The sequence below is a fragment of the Saccoglossus kowalevskii genome, chromosome 5 (assembly GCF_978046115.1).
Source record: "Saccoglossus kowalevskii chromosome 5, keSacKowa6.1, whole genome shotgun sequence".
In the NCBI taxonomy this organism is placed as follows: domain Eukaryota; kingdom Metazoa; phylum Hemichordata; class Enteropneusta; family Harrimaniidae; genus Saccoglossus; species Saccoglossus kowalevskii.
Genome location: NC_140645.1, coordinates 28,820,826 through 28,845,168, shown reverse-complemented (window position 1 = coordinate 28,845,168; position 24,343 = coordinate 28,820,826). Strand labels below are relative to the sequence as shown.

The window sequence follows — 24,343 nt, the reverse complement described above, 5'->3', positions numbered from 1 at the left end:
TAATTACCGTTGCATTTTAAATTTACTTTATAGAAAGGAGTCATTCACCGTCATATCATGATACAACGGTCTATTTATTTTGTGTTTTGCACTTTTTGAATGAAAATAATATTGTATGAAATAAATGGTTTTGTTTATCATCGTTATCATCTATTTTATTATTGTTCCTGTAATTTGTTTGGTGACCAAATCGTATAATTGTTATCGGGGCTAGATCATTAGTGTTATTTTCTTTATTTGCATTCGAATAACGTATTGTAATATATCAGGTATTGAGATAAGTAATGATCATTTGGTGTTTCAGAGACTACACAAGTTTCGGATAATACAAATTAGTTTGTTTCATCAAATTCTATATAAAATATTAGATTATATAAACTATTATACATAGTAGGTATACACATCCCTGGACCTCCAACATACAACAAATTTAATGTTGTATCTTAAGTAGTTTTGATGTGGTTATGCTTCCTAAATGTCGTCGACCGTTTTGTACATTACAAGTTTTGTTTGTCACATAATGTGGATCGATATGTATGATTGACACTATATCATATTGATATGATTTGTCATTGCACACTAATAAAGATTTAGAAAATTGATAAATAGTTGCTTATCAATCTCATAATAATTCATTAAAGATGTAAACATATGTCATATGAAACTAGATGCTACACCCAAATAAGAGTACAACTGTAAGTCCCTCTATTTATTGACAATGTTTTGAGTAAAAGCTTGCAATATTCTGAACACATTGAGTACACCAACATAATTTTCAAAATGCGCCATTTTATCTCTAATATTTGTAGTGAAAAGTAATTAGCTCACATATGTAGAACGACAATTGTGTAAAAATAGCAACAAATCACAGTTTATATAATTGTACATATTTCCATGTCATTTATAACAGTGTGCACACTTATTCATACAGAATTTGATTAAATAAGCGGAATTACATAGTAATGAAAGCTTATTATTCATAAATAATCATATCAAATTCTCATTATAACATATAATATGGTTAAATCAGGGTTCGAAATTAACAAATTGATTGGGAGTTTGATGGGGCAATCAAAATAAGAGTGGTTATTCTATCAGATTATATATTAACTGGATGCTTGAAGTAAAGTGTCAATAGGAATAAATAAATTATAATTTTGCTCAATTTGTGTTACACACCCATAATTTGGAGACAAAATTAAAGTATTAATATTTTGTAAATTTCTATAGTAGCCAAGGACAAGTTTTGGTAGTCCGTATGCCTGGATTTACTGTTAACTCCGAACGCTAACCGGTCAAATCCAACTATGGGGTGATCATTAAATATGGTCTCCCCCCTGCCCTAGGGTGTGCCTAAATGTATTTACTAAAGAACGCTACTTTGTGGGAATCTTGGTTAAGACCCGCAGGTAAATGTCTTTTGATCGGGCCTAGGTAACGCTAGAATAACGCATTGTGTCATTAGGCCACCATGTCTTACACACACCCCTCTGTCATTATTATTATTATTATTATTATTATTAAAAATTGCAATACAAAAATAAAGTTATATTCTATACGAATTCTTGTAATGTATATGCTGAAAATTTGAATTTTGCGCGTTTTTTCAAGATTTGTTGACGTCGTATAACGAAGTTCATTGCTTCTATTTATTCCATCTCGGTAATTCTATGACAAGTTGTGTATGATATATATATGTGAATTGCATTACATTTTTCATTTAACTGGAAATGTGTCGTTTTATTGCGTTCTAATCCAGGTCCCAGTGCAGTTTGCATTGCACAACAATTCTTGCTTCGGGTCGACTAGTCTGTATATCAACATTGGCATGGTTCTATAACAAAATATAATAATAACTAGCAAATTACTGTACTAATTACTCACAATTAACTGTCAGAACAGCTGATTTTGAGTCACCAGATCTAACACCATTGTCAGCAATACAAGTGTATGTACCATAGTCAGATTTCTCAATATTAGATATTGTCAATGATCCATCAGTCACTGCATATCTACCATCTATATCAATATCAGTGCTGTCGTTCTGCCATGTGTATGTAACATCAGGTACACCAGTAGCTGTACACTCAAATGTGACAGATCCATCTTCATTTACTGTCTGGTCAGATGGTGACGTAATGATAGTTGCTGGTTCTACGATATCATGAATAAATATATTATATGATTAGGATTTATCAGGTTTACCAATATCTGTACATTGTAATGTGACTGGTCCAGTACCTACTATTACTGTCTGTTCACATCGTGACGTAATGATGGATACTGGTTCTAAGATATCATTAATAAATAGATTATATGATTCGGATTTATCAGGTTTACCAGTATCTGTACACTGTAATGTGACTGGTCCAGTACCTACTATTACTGTCTGATCACATGGCGACGTAATGATGGATACTGGTTCTAAGATATCATAAATAAATAGATTATATGATTAGTATTTATCAGGTATACCAGTATCTGTTCATTGTAATGTGACTGATACAGTACCTACTATTACTGTCTGATCAGATGGTGACGTAATGATGAATACTAGTTCTAAGATATCATAAATAAATAGATTATATGATTAGTATTTATCAGGTTTATCAGTATCTGTTCATTGTAATGTGACTGGTCCAGTACCTACTATTACTGTCTGATCACATGGTGACGTAATGATGGATACTGGTTCTAAGATATCATAAATAAATATATTATATGATTAGGATTTATCAGGTTTACCAGTATCTGTACATTGTAATGTGACTGGTCCAGTACCTACTCTTACTGTCTGATCATATGGTAACGTAATGATAAATACTGGTTCTAAGATATCATTAATAAATAGATTATAAGATTAGGATTTATCAGGTTTACCAGTATCTGTACATTGTAATTTGACTGATCCAGTACCTAATATTACTGTCTGATCAGATGGTGACGTAATGATGGATACTGGTTCTAAGAAATCATAAATACATAAATTATATGATTAGTAATTTATCAGGTTTACCAGTATCTGTACATTGTAATGTGACTGGTCCAGTACCTACTATTACTGTCTGATCACATGGTGACGTAATGATGGATACTGGTTCTAAGATATCATAAATACATAAATTATATGATTAGTAATTTATCAGGTTTATCAGTATCTGTTCATTGTAATGTGACTGGTCCAGTACCTACTCTTACTGTCTGATCACATGGTGACGTAATGATGGATACTGGTTCTAAGATATCATTAATAAATAGATTATATGATTCGGATTTATCAGGTTTACCAGTATCTGTACATTGTAATGTGACTGATACAGTACCTACTATTACTGTCTGATCACATGGTGACGCAATGATGGATACTGGTTCTAAGATATCATAAATAGATTATATGATTAGGATTTATCAGGTTTATCAGTAACTGTACATTGTAATGCGACTGATGCAGTTCCTACTATTACTGTCTGATCATATGGTGATGTATACTGGATACTGGTTCTAAGATATCATAAATAGATTATATGATTAGTATGATTTATAGCTCATATACAAGAATATACGAATACGGGATACAGTAATTTACAAAAAGGCATATTACTAAGTAACTCCAACTATCTATAAAGTTTGTGAATTCTAAGATGGCATACCAACATTAGGTAAAGTTTCCCCCCTTCGTCTGAAACAATTCGATATCGCTATTTTTACTACACATACAATATTGCAGTTCTTCTTTTTCAATAACTTTTGTTTCCAGCCGACGAAATGAAGGTGGAGTGCAATTTAATTTACAGGAATAGATCATTTGTTTGGTTATAATTATGATATGGTTCAAAAAACTTGAGAACTGTTCATCGCCTAGCAAAATCCAAATATCTGTGAAAGTGTGTGGGATATTTAAAAATTCACCCCATCTATTACATATAGATGTCCAAACGACAGCAATATAGTAACTAATAAATGTGTTAGAGTTTCACCGCTATTATGACAAAAAGAAGAAAGGCCAGAGGTCACGTACGGAGATCTCATACGGTGAAGCTTAGTATTCGTATATAAAACATTGTGATTTAGTTTCCACTGGAATTCATAAAGTTTTGTTTCAATTGTAACTCTAAATAGTAACTTGAAAATACTTTCCCACTTAATTCATTTAATTGAAACAACTGCTGAAAATAAGTTTTATATTTTGGTGGAATAATTTAAAGAGATGATAGAGCATTCCATATTACTTTACATGTTGACGTATTCAATGAACAAAATACGTTGTTAATGTACAGACCAATGCGCAATTCTGGTCTAACAAAAAAGGGAATACAGCCTCACAACTCTAGTGGTATAGCGGAAATTATGTTGTGCCAAAGGAGGTATTGTCTTGGAGTAAACCCAATTTGTTGTAGTTGTGCCCATTTTGTTATTTCCCATTTGAAATAAAAAGGTCCGAGATATAAACAATGCCCTTTATAATGAAATCTAAATAACATACACTCTTGTTATCAATGAGAATGTTGGCATTATTCTAAATTATATTGTTAGCAACTGTTTGAACTGGTTGCTTGGATTGTACTTTCCACCAACTGCACAACATACTATGATAGAAAGGGGGTAAAGTAACAGGTAATAGCTCAATTTTATAATTACATCTAGAGATTAAAGGACCACCAAGGGGGAAGCAGATATTATGATAAAAATTGTTTCTAATCCAGTACCTACTACTACTGTCTGCTCAGACGGCTATGTAATGGTAGTTACATATATTCACTGATACTCTAATATAATCGTGAATTATTTTTTTGTTTTCGCCTTGATTACGATGATTATCTTACAACGTTATTACGTCATTTAAATAAACACCATTTATGGTATAACTATAATAAATACAATGTATTTAAACAACAATCCGATTTTTTACGTCAACGATACAACGCGACACGCCAAATATTTACTGTCCATAATTTTGTAAAATTTACGCAAATGCGCTTGTGGAGACAGTATTATTACGTGAATTGAAGGACGTCGCTGACACGTATTAAAATTACAGGGACGCATAGTTCCGTTTTGTCGGCAGAGCACGAGTTTTTTTATTTCTGTGCGATCCACTATAATTGTTTATATTAAAAGCAGTACTAGCTCTAGCACAAGTCGTCCTATGTTCACAGTGACCAAGCCACTTGACACAGCAAATATTTTCGGCCGGCAATTTTGGAAAATCGACTATTTACACGAAATAGGTCAGCAGACACCTTGATACAGTGTCCTAAAAATGTACAAACGTCTGAATGTATTTACGTTCAGGTTGTCCTATTTTTATACTGCAATTGATGTTCTTTTTGAAGTTAAACAACAGGGATTTAATTTGTTTCAGTCTGCTGACGAACAAGAGGTGCCGCACTGGTTGTCAGCTGATGATTATTTTTGAATAAATTTTCATATCGCGCGGAGCTTCTCGGAGTTCTGCGGATACCGGGCTGGAAACAGCTGGTTTGATTTTGATTTGGATCACCTTTTGATATAATATATGGGATAATATCTCTAGGACATTTCGCGAATGGACAGTGCAGGTTTAGTTCCATCGTAGTTTCAAACCATAAAAAACTTACCTTGCATAATTACATCAGTTTCATAGTACTGAGGTGATAGTTGTATATTCGTACATCTCCATGTTCCTATATGGTCTGCTTTTATGGGATCTATAGTGAGATAGAACTCTGCGTTGGATGAATCTCCTGTTATACTACACCCATCACAACTACCAGGAAATATTGCTGAGTTAGAAGAGACAAGTCTAGATGTTGGTGATTCTTGTGACCATTCTGTGAAAGCTGCTGGCGTCCCACTTTGGAACGCACATTTGAGTGTCACACTTGAGTCCAGCTGTATATAGACTTCTTGATCAGGAATATCTTTCCATGTGAATCCATTTACTAAAAAAAATATAAATCGAAGACAGTTTAGAAAACTTCTATATAAACACAATAGTACTGGGCCACATCATGTCACTCATGTATTGGAATAGATACCCGGATTATATGGTCACGACATGTAAGATTTGTAATATTTGGAAAGGCAACAGACAACAAAACTTGAAAAACAATAGCTTGCCTAACTATTCTCGGTCAGTTGGGCAATGTGTTGTTCAGATTGAGTGACTGTGTCATGAAATGGTATCTCAATCATGTATTTCAGAAAAAAACCTTGGTAATCAGCAGACTGACTGCACAAATCTATGTATGTAACCAAACAAATCTTGTAATCGTTCGTATAACATAGATACAACCGGACTAAACAAAGCATTATACTTTCTATAACTAACAGCAGATACAGTTTTGTCTACAGATATCAGATCGTCATACCAGAATCGTCGGATGTCTGTGGTCGCGAGATGTTCAATTTTTAATAGTTAGGGAGACAATATAACAATAGCTTCCTTAACAATTCAGCGTAAGTGATTTAGGTTTGACAATGCGTTGTTCGGATTGAGTGACAGTGTCTTGAAATGTTACCTCAATCATGTAGTTCAGGAAAATTTGGTAATCGATCGGAATGCATTTATATCTTGTAATCGTTCGTCTTACATAGACAAAACTGAGCTGAACAAGACATTCATACTTTCTTTAGCTTACAGTAATCATTTTGTAAAAAACTTACCGTTACTCCACAATGCTGCAAATACTGCCAGTGTGATGTGTACTATCATATTAGGATAGAAATAACAGTTTCTTCATTCAGAAAGGGACGCACAACTAAACGTACTTCCTTTAACGCACAAACAGTCTAACACGTATATGTTTTCCTGGTTCATGCCCTTTGACCCATGACCGTTAGTTAACTCCTGCTTAAAGTAGGTGTGATACCCACTGAACCGGTTATATCACCCAATCCTCAGTCGAAGGTTGACAGAGTATTACCATGTACAATTGTAGAAAATAGTGTGCCGTGAAATTAGAGTGAAACACAGTCGCTTTAGTGAAAGTGAAAATCACTGTTGTGTAATATTTAGGTATGATTAACAGTGTATGTTTCTTTATCGCAGGGGCGTGACATTGTCACATTGTTGTAAAATACATGGTATACCTTGCATATTTTAAATATGTAGCTGTCAGATTGTCATGAAGTATTTTAGTATACCTGACATAGACTTTACGACGTTCAGTCTAGGGGCTCTATATTCTTTTATGGTGAGTCATTGTATTAATAGTGTCAGAACGACCCGGCCCTGGTCGCTTACGGCCCTGGTAAATAAGACTGGTTTAGACGTTCCGGCCCCAAAACAGGTTGCTAGTTGCGGCCCTGGTATAAATTATATTCGATATGTGTTCATATCTAATGTTAGTATATTTAATGCACAAAAAATATATGACTATCTTATTCACAACTTATTTTTCGTCTTTTGCAGGGCATTTAACACTGTGTTTCACACAATGCAACAGATGTTTATTATTTTACCGTATGGTCCCGAGTTATTGACACTGTGCACATGGACCTGTGCGGCCCGCTAACACAGAATACACATCTAATACAATCTGTTTCAGTCCGGGTTCGAATGCACACTTGTGATTTGTCGCGTAATGAATTAAAAACGTTAATCAACAGAGGAAAATAATGTAGCAGTTTATGTAGGCAGACAAAATAGTATTATTGGTCTATCAGTAAATAAACTGTTTCTTTGTACGTCGTGTTTCTGATTGTCAGGCGATACATTTCAGTTCCGCTCGGGGTCCGCATTTTTGTGGTTCGTTGGAATGTATTTCCATGGGGAATTGCGTGAATAAATTAGGAACAGAAGTCGGAATGTGATTATATAACAAGATGCCTTCAATTTGTCACCAAGTTAAATGATCGACTGTTTTTACTTTTGACGCTAAATTACAACGTTGCGGTTGCTAGAAACTAATCGTGATAATTAAGAAATTTGTTCATTGCATTTGTTACAATTTCAATATTCGTGGGTGCTCTTGCATTGTGCTAAAATGTAAGTGTTAATTGGCTGCATTCCTTCCTAGTGGACTGACAATCATTGTAATTAGTTGTAAAGTTGTAGTTGTAAAGAGCCGAACAATGTAGTAACACGAATTATAAAGGAGTATGGGTGAACACCTGGGTATTTTCATTAAACCTATGGGAGGTACCGTATTTTGAAGGTGGTGTGCATGGTATCGGGCATTTGTGCACTGTAAGGAGGGAAAGCCGAAGTTAAAGTGTCACACACAGCCGGGTTTCACGAACGTGTTGAAGCGTATATGGAAGAAATATGTTAACTCCATATTTGATTTTGCAAAGGATTGTGGGATTGAGAGTTGAACTATAAAAGTTTTTGGGAATTTTTCCATACAGGCCTATGGTAACATCAACTGTAAACCTCTCCTGTTTGCAACTAATGCGTTAGTTTTTTTAAATTGTATGGTTATATTGTTGGACTTTTCATTAATTTCACTGGGAAGATTGTTTTGAGATTTTTTTAAAAATTTACAACTTAATTGTCTTATTTTTCTACTCTACTCTACTTTTACTTTCTATTTGATGTTTACGTTATAGATTTACAAGTCTCGACTTTATGCAAATTGTAATATTTGATCGTGAACGACTATTACTATTTCATCAAATCACTACTTCAACAAAGTATATCACTATGTGAATGCACGTGTGGCCTTTACTACATCTTACTTCGTAGCTGGAAGTGATAAACGAGTGTTTTGGACCGTTCAATAGTTATAAGTACGTCAAAGCATATTCGATGATCGCGGCACTAGGTCGCCCTGAAGGACGGAAGTAGAGTTGATCAAAGCTATTTGTGGTGTCATGTGAACAGAAACTTTGAATAAACATTATTTTCCGGGAGTCAATAATGCAAAAGTCATTCGCAGTTGATCGGCAAGGCTGGCAAAGTCGGGACATTTTTTTTTGTTTTACAAAAAGAAATAATTGTTTTTAAGTCCTTTTAGCGTGGTCGCGAAAACTAACGTGACCGCGAGAGAAATCCCGATTGGACGCATCTGCAGGCTTTTGACTGCTAATAATGTCATTGATTATTCATTAGTGAGTGTGTGAAAGTGAACGTGGGCTTTTAATCGTATTGTGAAGTTAAGAAACGAAAATGTAGCTGACACGGGATAAACTATTGTAATGTAGTGTTGTGTAGGCTTGAATTAAGGTGGTAGTAGTGCTGGGGTTTAGTTATTTCGCTCATAAACATGACAACGGAAATGTGATTCAAACATCGGAAAGTGAAGTCGGACCTCAGAAGTAAAAAGTTCTGTACATTAACATAGATACGATATGACGTGTACAGCTATACTGTATTCGTTGTCAGGGCTAGTCAACAAATTTTAATTAGCATAATCACCGGAGTGATTCCGCTACGGTTTTCACTCCAACGCAGGGGGTCGTCTGCAGATGCATCCAGTTGGGATTTCTTTCGCGGTCACGCTAGTTTTCGCTATCACGCTAAAAAAGGCTAAATTGACAATTAATTATATATTTTTTAAAACAAAAAAGTCCCGACTTTGTCTATCGACCGGCATGTAATCTAAAAACATTCAATATAAAAAGTTGTTCTCCAAATATTGAACAAACAATTATGGCCTTCCCTTGCATGTGGTGCATGCCTTCCCAGGAAATAATTTACAGCCTAGCTGTTTCGAATATATAACCTTGTTTTATATAGACCTTAGAAAACGCACGTCTATTCTAATCTGAACATAGACAATTACTCACAAAGGAGCTGTATGTTTACAATCAGTCAAATTCATGTTGATTTCCGTAGCTCCCAACAGAATGTGAATTCCCTGCACGCGTGCACAATAACCTTATTATTATACATCTTTTCCTTCCAGGAATACATCATGGGAATTCCGAAATCTTAAAGGTTTAGAACAGAATCGCATTTCCTAATATGGTAGGAAGTAAATACCCAGTGCAATACCGCAAAATTACGGCATGCTGTAATTTATGGCGTTACGGTGACAGATGTATAATAACCTCATATTACCAGCTCATTACAGACTAGCACATAATTGCTGTCTCGTTTATTGTATTCGATATGTTCATTGATTGTCATGTCGGAAATGGCATACCAAAATGAATGGCTACGAATATAATAGTAAATATTCCAAATTTACATTGAATACAATGGAGTTTTGGACGCTTATTTGAGCTAAATCTTTGCACACACTGTTAGCCCGTACTCAGCGTTTCTTAACCTTTGCAAAGGAACTGTGGCCGTGCTAAGCGTTCGCACACGTTTTCTTAGCTGTACGCGAACGCAACTATTTACTCAAAAAAAAACGGGTTGGACTCACTGTCAGCATCTTTTATTCTTATTTTTTGTCATATTACCTCAAAACTTGCAAATAGAAGTGTTCATGGACTCATGGGAAGAAACGGTGTGCATTGCCGTGTGATAACTGTCATAAAGGTGATTGACAGGTCATACTTGTTTTCAACTCTGGAAAAACAATTGGAATCTACCAGGAGTGCTGTTATTTGAATAATAAAAGATGTTTATGAATCGCTGAGTTGCATACGTGACACAGCTGCTAGCAAAATCACATTCTGATTGGCATGGAAACCCATGTTGTGTCCCTGAGTCTGGGCCATTAATGCCTATAAATTGGACAGACTGAGGACAGTTTGGGTCCATCATTTCTTCTGTGTACCCTGTGTGTAGCTACTGCAATATTGTGAGACAAGTGATGCAGGCTTCAATCATCGTTCTGTGACGATTCTCTGCGTTCTGCTGCTTTCAGGGGTACCCTACAGAATAACAGCTTTTCTCTGCAAGCAAGACTCCTGTATGTCTTCATTGTTGTGTTGCAGAAACCATTGACTGTCATCCATTTCTACATCCTGGAACTGTGAGTTATCATCAATGCACACTTCCCTAGAAAATACTGTCGAGGATATCACATATTTGCCATCTAAACTAACCAAATACATACTCATTATTACTGGAAACAGTGCTATAATTTAAAATGCATAAAACCGACCAACTGGGATATGAAAAACACCAGCATTAGTACAAAAAAGGCAATATATTAAATATTTATCTTGCAAGGAAATTCTGTCTCGCTGACCTGAAGAACAATTGCACCAAAACTCAGCTGAACAGACTTTTGATGTTATTCACCAAAGGTGCCATTTATTAATTGCATACCACACATATTCCGATTTTTTTTCAAACACATTGGGAACTATGAGAGCAGCTGCACCTAACCGCCACGTTGACATGACCGGCAACCAGCTTGAAAGTATTTTTTTCAGATGCCACATTTATCAAATTTATCCAATTATTTTGAAATCTTTATATGCAACTCCTTCTGACAGAGCAAATAATATGCGGGTTTTGTTTTCTCCCAATTAATGTTGTAAAATAATTGTTGTTAGTCGTATTGTTAAATTGTCAAACTTTTACCGGCGTTTTGAAACTTCATATATGTAAAACATAAACCCAAATCTTAGTGTAGTAACACTGCTTGTATGGAGCTGAAAATACATTGCATTTGTTAGTCACTGAAAATTGAACTCCTGTACTGTTTGTACGATTTCACATAACATACGCTTACGAGAGGGCGTTGATTAATGATTTAATTCACTAGAACTTGTAGAGTTTTTGTCCACTATAAATGTGGGTCATGGGTCAAAACACGCAGAGAAAATATGACTTAAACATATATTGAACAAGTGGTATACATCATATTATATCTTTTGGTATTTGATAATAAGAATGTTCATAAATTATAACTTGGAATATTTTGTGTTATTATGTTGCATCGGTTTTTACTATCGTGTGAATGAGTCGTGTCAAGCTGTGTATTTTATCTAAAATAGCACTTCACTGAACAATTATGATGTGTAAGTGATGACCATGCTGATTCAGAAATTCAATGCGTTATTAATATGTTTATCTCCTTAATATGTAACGTACATTACAAAAACTACGTGATGTACATTTCAAAAGTTAGGGTAAATAATACCTTTCGATTAACGGGGAAAATAAATGACACCATGCTAACAAGTTACAATTAAGCACTGTTAAAACATATTCATGGTCTTTAATATATGCATTATATTTTCTCGTTTTTTGTGGGGACACAATTTACATGCATTGATGAATGTTAGCATATAAAGATAAGATAGACTCTCTGAGTCTTGATAATGGCTGAGACAAAATCTCCTAATAAAGGTCTATTGCATTAGGTTGTGTGTCAAACGTGTTCCAAACTGTTTAATCCTAAATTAACCTTGGAGGAGATATATATCCATGCACAGAAAATAATAATTACTAAAAAAAAATATTAATAACAAATAGTAATAAATTTAACTACTGAGTTTACATAAATAATGTACGAGTCAATCAATCATGCCCAGAAAACAATGTTAGAGTATTACTTTGAGTTGAATTGTACATATATATCGAATAACATCACGGAGATGTCATGGATGAGCTGTTTCGCTCTCAATAATTTGTAAAAACAGCAAACGGCGCCCATTGACCCGAAAGTGCACCTGTTTATCTATAGAGCGATCACTATAGGTCCGAAGACCGCTTTGGCTGCCCTCGCTAAATATTAATTTTAGGGGTTTGGTAAGTATTCTTCATTTGACATTCGTAACATGAAAAAATCACTATTTATATCTTTATTAGGAATGTCTAAATAATAGTATTTAAATTGTTTAAACATGCGCTGTATGTAAAATTCTATACTATGTTTTTATGTGGTATTTATGTGGTAAATTCATGGTTTGCGGTTTCTTGATTGTTATTGTCAACAGCGGCGGATTGGGCCACCTGGACACTCGGCAAATGCCCAAAATGAGCCACATCAATGACTTGTGCAATATGTTTTCATGAGTTTCTATGTTATTAAGGTAGAGATGCAGGTTCGTGGGCACTTGGGAGTGATTTTTTTTTGCATTTTATTATCCAAACAATCTTGGCTATAGACTGTTGAAATTTTGTAGAATTGTGAATAGTGGAACATACTCCAAAAACGATTTTAAAATTAGCAATTATCTCAGCTTCTTTTTAGTGCACATCCCAGAACTTTAAAATAAATAGCTTCTAGCTCCTAGTTGTGTAAAACACATGCGTCCAGTAATACAATTTAGCCTACCCTACATGTGGTGAAATACACGGCTCTGTGCATTGTTAAAGAAGCCCGCAATACATACCCTAGCTGAATATATATATTAAATGCAGACTGCAATAAAGAATGAGGTTCGATTTCACAATATCAACCACAACAACATTTAACGATTGGGCTTTTAAATTTCTCGTGGTCTTTTTATAACACGACACATATACATGTGCGTAAATTTTAGTTTAATTCTGAACATTACATAAATAAGAATCTATTGGTCATTCCTCTGAATTAGAACGCTTATCTAGACTTTACAGCCTATACAGCTCTACAACCATTGAATACCACGGAATGCGGTACACAATACAGGTCAACACAAGGGTCAAGTGAGTTTGAAGTAAATACAGGCAACTTAGGTTCATGTCCTCGATACCTTTGATATGCAAATTGAATGTTCGCAATTCATTTCAAGCTGCAGGGTGTATAAACAATGACCCACCAAAACAATTGTTCATAATTGGACAACCAATAACATACTAGGCTGCATCCTAGAAACAAGATAGCATATTAGAACCAGTCATTGCAAACATAAGCTCCTACATCCCCCCAATACACTCTACAGCATTAATGGTTTCTATACTCAGTCAGTTGCCTAAAAACGATGGCCTTGCCATTTTTTACCACCATGTGTTGCAGATATGGCGTTAAATGATGTAGTTATGACATTACGTAGTACAAATATAAAATTATATGATGGATAGACATCATTATGTGATGTGTATATGATATTATGTGATATTGATATGACATACAAATACTGATCCCAACAGAAGTTGCGTATACAGTTTTCACAACCCAAAGAGCTCATTTTCAGGGCAAAGAGAAGACTATGAATTTCTAATGCTTCCGCATGATTTTTACCCGCGCTTGCAGTGATTTTCGCCTTCGCGCTCATTTACGCGCGTGAGACATTCCATGTAAGGGTGGTCAATTACATACCAAAGGTCGAAAAGTCCATCTATTAGGCTACTTTGCGAGCAAAATTGTCAACGTTACTACCATGGTGAGATTGAGTTGTGTGTTTATATGCGCTTTGACCTCAATTCATGTCGTCAGCTGCTGGTATTCATGACTGTTTTGGATATCAAAGTAATACATAAATATTTCCCTTTTAATTGGGGTCAGAATGAAAAATAAGTATTGACGTTACAGGGAACGAATCCACAAATAAACTATGAATTTTTAACGTGAAAGAATAAACTTGTATTTAAAACCTGCACGATATTCCACTATTGTTAATACATTATATATCTATGGAATTAGTTTTATTTCACATCAATGTCACCAGGAAGCAAATGCTATTTTAGAACCCATCCAACTGGGAATTATTAACTGATATTACGCACACTCATTTAATTAAAAGAAACAAAATGTAATAATGTATTCTGTGCAAACTTACAATCACATGATCTCGTGGTAATATCAATCTGTTACGTTCGTTTATATGTGTATAATATACATTGAATACTCATAATATTAAAGTATGAACCTACAATAAACCATAATTAAAATAGTGTATATGTGTACAAACACGAAATATGAATAATTCAAGTAATCACTAACATCATCACTAAACAAAGCAGTGCAATTTAATAAGACACAAATCAAATTTCTCATCATCGACTTTATATTTAATTAAAATATTTGTTGATGTTTTAGGTAGGTAAAATGTTTATATGTAGATTACAATTCACGTAAATCTTCAAATAAAAAAACGCTAGAAAACTGCCCATTTTATATGAACAGCTTAGGTAAAGAAAAAGAAAATATCACAAATTTTCTAAGGGAGAATAAAAACGTATTCCGCATTTAGTTAATTAACAATTTTCACGTCAAGATTATTAAAATTAATTACATGGGTAATTAAGAAATATGAAACAACACCACGAGGAAGTACGACGAATGGCATGTTTACATGATGAATACTGCGTTTATACGATGTTAATAATGAATAAATTCAAGCATGATAGTTATGCAGCCATTAACTTTCGTATTCAAACATTTGCATATGGTGTCTCAAACGATTGCGATGGCAAAACATTTCCTTGTAAGTCACGAAAATGATAAACAATTGACAATCGATAGGTTTTGTACTTCTGTCACGAATACGTGCTCAATACATATGATAATATATTCAACGTAAGTTTACTTACTTTTTGCCTTGATTTATATGGCTAATAGATTTACTTAATTGAGTAAAAGACGATCGCTTTATTAGATGGCGTTACCAACAACACGAGGTCAGTTATTGGAATATAAAGAGACATGTGTATTGCCACATTGTCAAGGTGCAGTTCTCATTGATCATCAATTTAGTTGCTAGAGTAGGTGCTCAATATGATAAATTCAACTAAAGTCGCTGTAACCAGCTTATAATTGAAGCATAATAAAACAATTAGTTGTCGGCTCTGTTTAATGATTTGCCATAGAAAATTAAATTTACACCACAGCAATTAGATGCCATAAGGTGACACATTACACAGATCAACACGACTGTCGGCTATGAATGTAAAGACTGGATAATAATTGTTATTTCATAAAGAAAATATATATACAATTTGTAATTTGCGTACAGCATATTATTTATAATTATGTGACTTTAAAAATGTGTCTTGTGAGAAGATGAACTCGTTGATCACAGATCACTACTTAACATATGTCATTGCAGCATACGTGTATTTATTGCCGACCACTCTAATATATGCCACAAACTTGTTTATGTAAAAGTAATTATATGCCGAACAACAACATGTTATGCATTATATTGTGTAATGTTCATAATAATACTACTAAAATATTGGTAAAACAAGATAAATGCGGTGAACTAGGCATTCTGGATATATAAAATGACAAGGTAATCTATAAAATGATTTTGAGGTAATAAACTTGTAGTACATTCAATCACAAGATTGCTATTGCATAAATTAGGGAGAAATCATTATAACGGTATCTACTATATTTCGTTTCAAATTTCTTAAAAGTAAATAATATCGATCAATTTTGAATGTACAACTATTGTGACCAAAAATATGTGACATTTCGGCATTTTGGCTATTTTTAAAATAATCAAACCTCATATATATGAGTATATAAATGAGCAGCTGAAATTCGATTTAGGCGGATGTAAAAGTAGGAAAACATCTGTTTAATTGATCGATTTATAACAAATACACATTTGTCGGGCGTATAACGCACATCTTGTTCAATGCAAAGTCATGTTCATATATTTGCATATGGAGACATATTAATATTGAACGAGTTATCTGGTTCCTGTTAAATAAACAGAATATAACACAATAGTAAGTAATTATTCATACTGTATAGTCAATGATAAGATAATTCTTGTTTAATTATTCATTGAATTTAAATGTGTTACAACCTGATCTTACCTTGCTATCGTTCAGCAGTGATCTAATTGTTTTTACCAATTTGGTGAATGTCGGCCGATCTCGAGGATGACGATTCCAACACGATTTCATCAGTTGATACCTATTGCAACACGAACAGATGTGAAGTGTGTATGATGATGCAATGATGCATAAATACTAAATGAAAAGTATTTTTGTTTATCTTAAAATAAAACATCCACAGTGGAGAAACACAAAATAAAAATAAAATTGTGCTTAGTAGGTTGCTTTGATTAGGCAGTAACAGTGAGTATACATGTTAACGGATGGATTTACTATTTATATCAAAATTTATACATACAAAGCAGCGCGACAATGAGTTGGACGTGATAATAATTTTCCATTAGTTACCATCACTCTCACATCTTCTTCTGTTGCATCCTGATGAGGGGTTAATCCTGTAGAAAAATTATGTCGATAATCATAATTTCAGATTATTATAGAAATGGCGCAACAGTTTGCTAAATTATTGTACTGTTTGTGTTAATTTATTAGTTTTTGCACATTTAAAAACACGTCCTTACTATACAAATAAATATATAACTATTACATTTAATATCATTCAACTTATTACTAAATATAAAGTGGCGATTAGTCGTTCGTCACGTCCCCGTTATTGAAATCTGATACGTTTTACCTTGAGTTATAATTTCCCATGTTACAATACCAAATGACCATACATCACTTTTGGGAGTAAATCGTCTGTTTAACAGCGTTTCAACTGACATCCATTGATACGGAAAATTACCCTGAAAAAAGGGAAAGAATATTACAACCCAGAACATCAACCCAGAATATCATTTGCATCATGGGCACTACTACTACAGCAAGCGTTTCTGTAATCATTTCACCTTTGTTTTCTCAAAGAACCGCGCATCATCTATTACGTCACTAGCATAACCAAAATTAGAAATTTTACACTTCTTGTCATCACTAATCAGCACATGTCCAGCAGTCAAATATCGATGCATTATCTGAAATACAAAATAATCGCAATGTCACTATGTTATGAGTAAAGATTCGGCGTTTCCGGTATTCACAGGCCATTATATTTCTCCCCATATTGTAGTGAGCTGCTCCCAGTAAAGTGCGGTGACGAACAACGAAAAGTAAATTGTAGTAACAACAAGGAGTACGACATGTTAACTGTAAATATGTGTATTTTATTTGTTATTCAGTAAAGCCGAGTGATTTTGAAGTTCAACGTCATTTCTTGGCTGTACCATTTGGACGATGGATGAACTATTTTGACGTTGCTGTGGTATGAAAATCACCCTAGGATGACGCGAATTAACGCACGTGAGTTGTTAAATGATATTACTGCAGTGATGTTTCTAAAATTTGCATTTTTGATTATACCACAGAGGCGGCGACACGAAATTTTACATGGAGGGCCGAAATCTGCTCACCAACCTCGCGTCCAAGGCGTGACTTTACAAGAGGGTCCACGGCATGCTCCTTAACAAATTTGCAATATAAACCCTCTGAAACGCTATTTACTGCATTTTGATGGGCACATTTTGCTGACATGAAAAGTTTCAACTCGATTGTACAAGTATATATTAATGCTAATGCTAATTCAGAAAGATAATATCCCGGCTTACATACACACACACATTAGTGATTATATGATAATACCTTTAAGCTAGACAGATACTCCATTCCATTGGCGATATTCAATACGAATAAAATCAGGTCTTTATTCGGAGCTTCCATGGCTTCATATTTGTGCTGCGATTGGAGGAATGTCTTCAAGTCGACATTTAAATGATCCAGTATTATGTAACTGGGGACTAAATAACAAACTAGGAGATTAATCTAAGAGTTACTGCATGAACAACTCATTTGATGCATCACATTTTTCAAATATTGTATTCTTTCAGTCTACCCACCTTTTTCTGTACAACATCCAAGCATTCGAATTATATTACTGTGTCCACCTATTGATTGCAGTATTTCTATTTCCTTCATAATTTCATTCTCTACCAGAGGATCGCCGTCTGAAAATGGGTATCATGGTTCACATTATTTTTATTTCGTTTTGAAGATAAATACAATTCAATTGAATGTTTCACCTAATACTCACTACTACTCTTCTTAATCACTACATTAGAATGTCCAGAGACGCCATTAATATTCCATGCTTCTGCTTTACTGATTTCATACAACATTCCGGTCGAAATAATACTCTTGATACAAACACGGTCTCTTGGAAATTCGATTGTCTTCTGTCCTGATTTCATGTAAACAACTTCATTCTTGTCAAATGAAAGTTTAGCATATTCCTCTTCTTTTACTTCATTCTGCAACAAATATTTTGTGATTTAGAAAGATACAATGCGTGTTTATGAAAGGAAATTCTTCAAATAAGGACACACAGTTATCATATTTCCCTCCATATAAATTCAATCAAATTTACATTGATTAACAACACAATAGCAGTTACAAATTAGAATATTACCATAAGTGTGAGATGTATTTAAATTTAATATTATTGTACTCACTTTAGTGGAACAAATTTTCTCAATAGATTCATAGGCTTCTTCGGAGTTCTTATTAGGTTCAAACTTATTTTCTGTCAACATTATTAACATTATAGTACAATTTAATTACCCAACTGATATAGGAATAAAAGTGATATAGCAAATTATTGTGGCGCGATCTAAAATTATTTCAAGCTTCATGTTCTCTCTATACAATATTTGACTCGGGATACAAAGCGAGACAAAATTATCAAATAGTGGAGATAATGAAAAATTATATAGAATAATTTATACAGTATCATAATTGTGATCATATAAACTAATGTGTGATATGATCATGATATATCTATTTTAGACTCACCTACAGCCACATTTTCGTATCTTTTATCATCAAAAACTGTGTCGTCTGTGTAACAATGTTGTGTTGTCAGGTATAACAATTGAATTATGCTCATTATAAATGAAATAATACTTGGCATGAAGATATTTGAAATAAACATAATAGAACACGTTATCGAGTATAAAGCTAATTCAATTTTACTCACTTGTATTTTGTCTATGTTGACTTCTTCTTTTCAAAACTATTTTAACAGGTACAATCGTAATCGCCAACAAAATAAGGATAACACTTGGCACGACGTATACTGCAGCGTTAGTATGTGAGGATCTACTACGATCAACATTGCTGGCTGGCTGAGCTATAAATACAGATATTATCCTGTTAATTAAGATAGAATAGCTATAACACGTGTTCTGCATTATAACATAGGAAAATAATATACACTTAAAAGGGAAGTCAAGCCAAACTAAAAAAAAAACCTCACTTTTCATTCTCTAGATATTCAATTTTTCATCAGTATTATGTAGGCCGACATCTTGATTCTCCAGCAGAAAATTGTGGGTAAAGTGTGACATCATATCCACTGTTGTGAAAAATTGAGAAAATGTACTCATCTATAACGTGAGAAATAACGTAAAAACAATAAAAATCATTATTTTAATCATTATAAGTAGAATGACACTTTTTTGTCTTCTTGTTATGGTCAGACGCTAATATATCATGCATAAAACCTACTCAAAATGATATACAATATTGTATACAATATAAGAAAATTTGAGCATTTAGTAGAAAAAACAAAAATGAATATTCACAGTTCTGTTGCCCTGACAACTATTTTTATGTATGTTTGGTACCGGTACATGTATGCTACCATGTTCTGAACTTTAAGTCAATTTGAATTTCAACTCTTGAAGTTATAGATGAAATTATTTTCTCAATTTCTGAAGAATCAGGATGGTGGACTACATAAATTAATGAAAAGTTAAATATCTAGAGAATGGAAAGTGATATGAAAAAAGCTGTAAATTGCATGGTCTTACATTTGACGAGCTTATATGTTGCTAGACTTCATATATTGCTATTTATTGAGGGTAGTTTTATATTCTGAGCAACAATAACCATATGTTAACGTAATTACACTACATTATACTGAAAAAAAATATTGTCATATGTATTCAACATACATACTTCAACAGATTGGAAATATCAATTAAAATATTTGCCCACATTAAAGATTAGATTAGTTGTGCACACTTTAATGATGGAACCCATGTTAGCATGGCATTTGTGATCAAAATTAGCTATTTTAAAATTGTCAGGTATACAAACAATCTTCTTCGTTTTGTACAATTGATATTCTATCTAACGCGAAACACATACAATTAAAACATTCATTCTCATTTGGAAAAAGGTGTGTGTCACGTTTACGTCACATCACATTGTTTACATCGTTTACATCAACGACGTAGCGCGCGACTGAAATACAATTGAGCCCAACGATAACTCAGGTTGAGGCCGTTATGTCTCATTAACTTATTATAACTACACACGGGAGGAGTATTAATATTAAGTATTAATATTAAGATTATCACATGAATTATGTGATGGCATTACGTTAAGCGTCGGTCGATACGATAAACGTACAGCCTTAATACGTATTCTGTGGTATTCTAATAAGTTTGTCAACAATCAACGAATATAAATAATGGTATGTAGACATTTTGAGACAAATCTAAAAAAAATCGCGATGTGTTTCACAAAGGAATGCAAACGTCATTTATGTAAATAATATAAAGTAAGTACTTTCATTTTATGACAAACAAAAAGTACATAGTGGTTATTTACAACAATAATGAATTAGGAAAACATACATCCCTAGATATTTTTTACCCCGCCCTCATATGAGAAGTTTTAAAAGTTGTTAATGTCAGAAGACAGAAATGAATTGAAATCCCTTGCAGCCTTTCCTTTTCATTCCCTAAAATTACGTTACGAAATTTATAAACACAGTGTGAGATATTACTGTTTTTATTTGATTTATAATTTATGTATTTTTGCCCACAGGCCTTTGATTGCAATAAAGACCTTATATTATTTACAACAATAGTTATAATTTTACCCTCAGTAATCATCGACTGTGTTTGACTTCTACTTTCTCCTATTATATTTTTACTGATGACAATAATATTATATTCTGTCGTTGGTAGTAACCCATCAATTGTTAGTTTGTTGCTTGTTGTTTCTACTGTTAATTGTTTTTCTTCATCTGGTGATACCCAATATTCAATATAAAATGACTGCGATTCGCCTCCATTAAATCCCGGAATCCATGTCACATTTATAGTATTACGGGATGGGGATAACTCGATATCCGACACTGGGTCTGGTCTACCTGTTGAGAAGAAAATAAAATGTAGTGTAAGATGTCTATCCTTACTAAACATTCAAAATCTGATGATGTTCACAAATTATGTTAAGACAGTGACAGGGGATACATCAATATGTTATTATAGCAATGTATATATTTTTAGGGAGTGTAGGAGAATAATAATACTGTACAGAGCTATCTTCATTTGTCTCTGGGATTAGTTTCTTTATCACCTTTGTTCTAGAATTATGCTACAAAATCACAAACTAAATATTTTTGACGGGTTCAGAATAATAATTCAATGCATCAATGAACTATACACATGCAATTCATTATCTCAAATACCATTTTTCCTTATTGGTTGTTCACATTACATTTCATAAGTTAATCTTTTGAGCAAACAAAAAAATAGCATGACGAACGTAATATGATACTTCTGATATAACCCACCAACCTCCCACCCGCCCCCAAAATAGCACACACTACTATAACATGCTTATTGAGAATCTTGAACGGGTACACATAAGCTACAAGTCTCTATTTTGGTGGCGAGAATGGCCATCGTATAACATCTCAGCGCCAGATATAAATCACGCACACAACAGAAGAGAAAGTAAATATTCAAATATGTGCTGCAATCATGAAATCCTTATAATGAAAACTCTTTGCTGCTATGTTAACTATACCAATAAGTTCATTTTTTATCTATATTATCTGTTTTAACTTTTTAGTAAAATATTAAAATTCATATTCAAACTATAGAATGTTACTGAATGTACATTAATTTATTGCAACTGTAATCTTCCAGCTGCATCTTTCAAAACATACATATCATACATACATATCATAAACAAGTCATATCAGCCGTCCATCATTTCAAAACAAATAGCATTGCCAGATTCAGTAATCAAATATTATACCTTCTTTGTTTCAAAACAATTTACTGACATTTACTTTACATTTTCAGTAACAATTCAGGAAAAAGAAACAGAACATAAATAAATAAACAGAATGTTTAAGACCAGATTTGTGATTCTCAAATAAGATGCGGATGTCATATGACGAAGTGAAAATAAACCTGTGTGACCTGGTGTGTTTGAAGAGGCTGCATATAATATTAAACTCACCTCTGTGCATTATTATACAAATACTCCAGGGAATTGAAAACTAGCCTGATACTGAATGAGACTTGTACAAGTAAAACCAAACATAAGTGATCTGTTCAGGGCCACCGAATCCTCCAATCAGCAATGCTGGACATTTGACATACATAATAGGGTTATTCTGACTGTTTAATATATTTTTCCTGAACGCTGGATGTTTGTTTTAAATTTATTCTTGTACAGTGTATTATTATGGCACTGTGCCACAATGACAGCTAATGTAACTGGGCCTTGGATTATCAATATTTGTGCGTGTTGCCCATTCACAGCATTGTACCAGAAAATCGTATGTAATTTCACTAGGCAATTTTCTTCCCGACCTGAAAGCCTACTTTATTAGTGAGTATCGTTATACCGTGTTTTGCAAACAAAATACACCATTGGTAATTCTGAGTTTTAGATCAAGCAGACGAATATTTGGTCAGTTGGATGTTGGCTAGCCAAGAAATTGCAGAAAAAAAATATATTAAATATATTTAAAAACTGTCTAGTCATGGGAAAAATAAGGCACGTTTGAAATAATAGAAAGCAATGTAAAACAATTTATTTTCACTGGCATTTAATTTTACTACAAACAACAAACAGTTATGATAGTGGTGATTATTCGAAAGCAGTGTTCCAACATATTCCCGTAACTATATGCTTATTCGTGTTTCATAAAAAAAATGCTTTAATATATCATCTATCTTCAACTTCAAAAAATGAAGGTACCTCCTTGATATTAGGAGTCTTCAAATATGAAGTTAACACAATCATTGACAGTTTTAATATAAAATAGTAACAATATCGTTTACTTACGTTTTCCATCAAACATAACTATAAATGTTGCATTTGCAAAGTCGCTTTCAGCAAAACACGTGTAGTTACCATAATCATCAGATTCAGTTTTTCTAATTGTCATTATGCTTTCATGTAATGTTCCTTGAGTAGAATTAGATATCGTAATTCTGTCATTGCATGTGAGAACATTTCCATTTGGACCAAACCATTGTAATGTAGAGGTAGGATTGCTGTTAAACTGACATCGTAGTTCTCCTGTTTCACCATCATTAGCTCTTGACTTTTCATTTTGGGTTTCATTCACTGGAAAAGGAGTATCTGCAAGACAAAATTATTTCAGAATTAACCCTATGGAAATACACTTTAAAAAAAAATAGTTTTGTTAAATAGACTTGTTACAATTAGATAGTCAACTAGACTATCTTATAGGACTTATAGGAGTGGCGTTTAAAAGTTGTCATACAAGTTGTCAATTTGTTTGTACAATAACTGTCAGCATCAAAAGCCTTTTGTTATTTTATTGTTCTTATTCTGCCGATTTTCAAATTTTTCAAAACTCTTCTTTTCGAAGATGGGTTGCACACTTGAGCTGAAACTTTATAGACACAATCTCTATGCAATTCTCTAAAACGTTAAAGTTTCCGATTTTCGATATGTGACGTCATT

At 33.5% G+C, this 24,343-nt stretch overlaps 1 protein-coding gene across 1 annotated transcript; it reads right to left on the bottom strand.

The window, feature by feature from the left end:
• Window positions 1-16,834: 16,834 nt before the first annotated feature.
• On the bottom strand, window positions 16,835-23,798 carry LOC146745984 (tyrosine kinase receptor Cad96Ca-like). The gene is made up of 11 exons (XM_085499456.1): window positions 23,696-23,798; window positions 21,486-21,758; window positions 19,572-19,724; window positions 19,388-19,432; window positions 19,048-19,118; window positions 18,630-18,846; window positions 18,436-18,543; window positions 18,182-18,336; window positions 17,395-17,517; window positions 17,181-17,292; window positions 16,835-16,941 (listed from the first exon to the last, which is right to left on the bottom strand). Exons 1-11 carry the CDS (start codon window positions 23,796-23,798, stop codon window positions 16,835-16,837), a joined length of 1,467 nt encoding a protein of 488 aa, XP_085355582.1.
• Between the last annotated feature and the right edge of the window lie 545 nt (window positions 23,799-24,343).